The following is a 1,732-nucleotide window of genomic DNA, read 5'->3' on the forward strand; positions in this document are numbered from 1 at the left end:
TGATCCATCTTATATTTTTTCAAATGAATCATTAATAAAACTTTCCACTTTTATTTAATTTTTTCAATTCAGTTTCATCATCAAAGCAAATGTTTCCCTGCCATCTATCTGTCAACACTAACATCGAATGTACTTATCTCATTAGTTTAAATTATTGTTTGATCATGTTTAATCCTTATACTGTTGTTAGTTTTTTCAGTTAGCTTAGTGGGCATCTTACACGTGGCATTATTATCCTATTGGTGGCTAATGATAAGGTTAGCACACAAAACTTTTCAATCTTGTGTGGTTAATATGACTGCAAAGTTTATCATTTTCACAATCCAACAAACTGGTTCTAGGCAGTGGCCAACTACCACAATTTTAAGACCATAATATTGGAAATAGAAAAATCAATACATTATATAAAGCAAGTTTTAGTACAAGCTTTGCAATTCAACCACAAGAACTAAGAAAGTCAGAAAAAATGGCTTCTATGATATCCTCTTCCGCTGTGACAACAGTCAGCCGTGCCTCTAGGGGGCAATCCGCCGCAGTGGCTCCATTCGGCGGCCTCAAATCCATGACTGGATTCCCAGTGAAGAAGGTCAACACTGACATTACTTCCATTACAAGCAATGGTGGAAGAGTAAAGTGCATGCAGGTGACAGAAACATATACATATATATAGTTGAATATCAGTAATGATTCAAGTTTGTTAACCGTTATTGTTGAATATTTAGGTGTGGCCTCCAATTGGAAAGAAGAAGTTTGAGACTCTTTCCTATTTGCCACCATTGACCAGAGATCAGTTGTTGAAAGAAGTTGAATACCTTCTCAGAAAGGGATGGGTTCCTTGCTTGGAATTTGAGTTGGAGGTTTCATATTCATTCCTTTTTTCAATGATTATATAAATACTTTTGTTTGAAACCCTAATGAGTTGATTTTGACTGTTTGGTTGCAGAAAGGATTTGTGTACCGTGAGCACAACAAGTCACCAGGATACTATGATGGAAGATACTGGACAATGTGGAAGCTTCCTATGTTTGGTACCACTGATGCTTCTCAAGTCTTGAAGGAGCTTGATGAAGTTGTTGCCGCTTACCCCCAAGCTTTCGTTCGTATCATCGGTTTCGACAACGTTCGTCAAGTTCAATGCATCAGTTTCATTGCGCACACACCAGAATCCTACTGAGTTTGAGTATTATGGCATTGGGAAAACTGTTTTTCTTGTACCATTTGTTGTGCTTGTAATTTACTGTGTTTTTTATTCGGTTTTCGCTATCGAACTGTGAAATGGAAATGGATGGAGAAGAGTTAATGAATGATATGGTCCTTTTGTTCATTCTCAAATTAATATTATTTGTTTTTTCTCTTATTTGTTGTGTGTTGAATTTGAAATTATAAGAGATATGCAAACATTTTGTTTTGAGTAAAAATGTGTCAAATCGTGGCCTCTAATGACCGAAGTTAATATGAGGAGTAAAACACTTGTAGTTGTACCATTATGCTTATTCACTAGGCAACAAATATATTTTCAGACCTAGAAAAGCTGCAAATGTTACTGAATACAAGTATGTCCTCTTGTGTTTTAGACATTTATGAACTTTCCTTTATGTAATTTTCCAGAATCCTTGTCAGATTCTAATCATTGCTTTATAATTATAGTTATACTCATGGATTTGTAGTTGAGTATGAAAATATTTTTTAATGCATTTTATGACTTGCCAATTGATTGACAACATGCATCAAT

The 1,732-nt window shown here is 34.9% G+C and overlaps 1 protein-coding gene across 1 annotated transcript; it reads left to right on the top strand.

The window, feature by feature from the left end:
* The first annotated feature begins 402 nt into the window (after positions 1 to 402).
* Positions 403 to 1,353, top strand: LOC127128733 (ribulose bisphosphate carboxylase small subunit, chloroplastic 2). The gene is made up of 3 exons (NM_001427715.1): positions 403 to 643; positions 723 to 857; positions 944 to 1,353. The coding sequence occupies exons 1-3, from the start codon at positions 467 to 469 to the stop codon at positions 1,172 to 1,174; spliced, it is 543 nt and encodes a 180-aa protein (NP_001414644.1). The 5' UTR covers positions 403 to 466; the 3' UTR covers positions 1,175 to 1,353.
* Positions 1,354 to 1,732: the final 379 nt, after the last annotated feature.

Source organism: Lathyrus oleraceus, chromosome 3, assembly GCF_024323335.1.
Source record: "Lathyrus oleraceus cultivar Zhongwan6 chromosome 3, CAAS_Psat_ZW6_1.0, whole genome shotgun sequence".
NCBI lineage: Eukaryota > Viridiplantae > Streptophyta > Magnoliopsida > Fabales > Fabaceae > Lathyrus > Lathyrus oleraceus.

Excerpts from the sequence above, each read along its gene's own strand:
- LOC127128733 (NM_001427715.1), top strand. The coding sequence starts at position 467 with ATGGCTTCTATGATATCCTCTTCCGCTGTGACAACAGTCAGCCGTGCC. Across the intron at positions 644-722 it reads GAAGAGTAAAGTGCATGCAG|GTGTGGCCTCCAATTGGAAA; the intron begins GTGACAGAAACA and ends TTGAATATTTAG. Across the intron at positions 858-943 it reads GCTTGGAATTTGAGTTGGAG|AAAGGATTTGTGTACCGTGA; the intron begins GTTTCATATTCA and ends GTTTGGTTGCAG.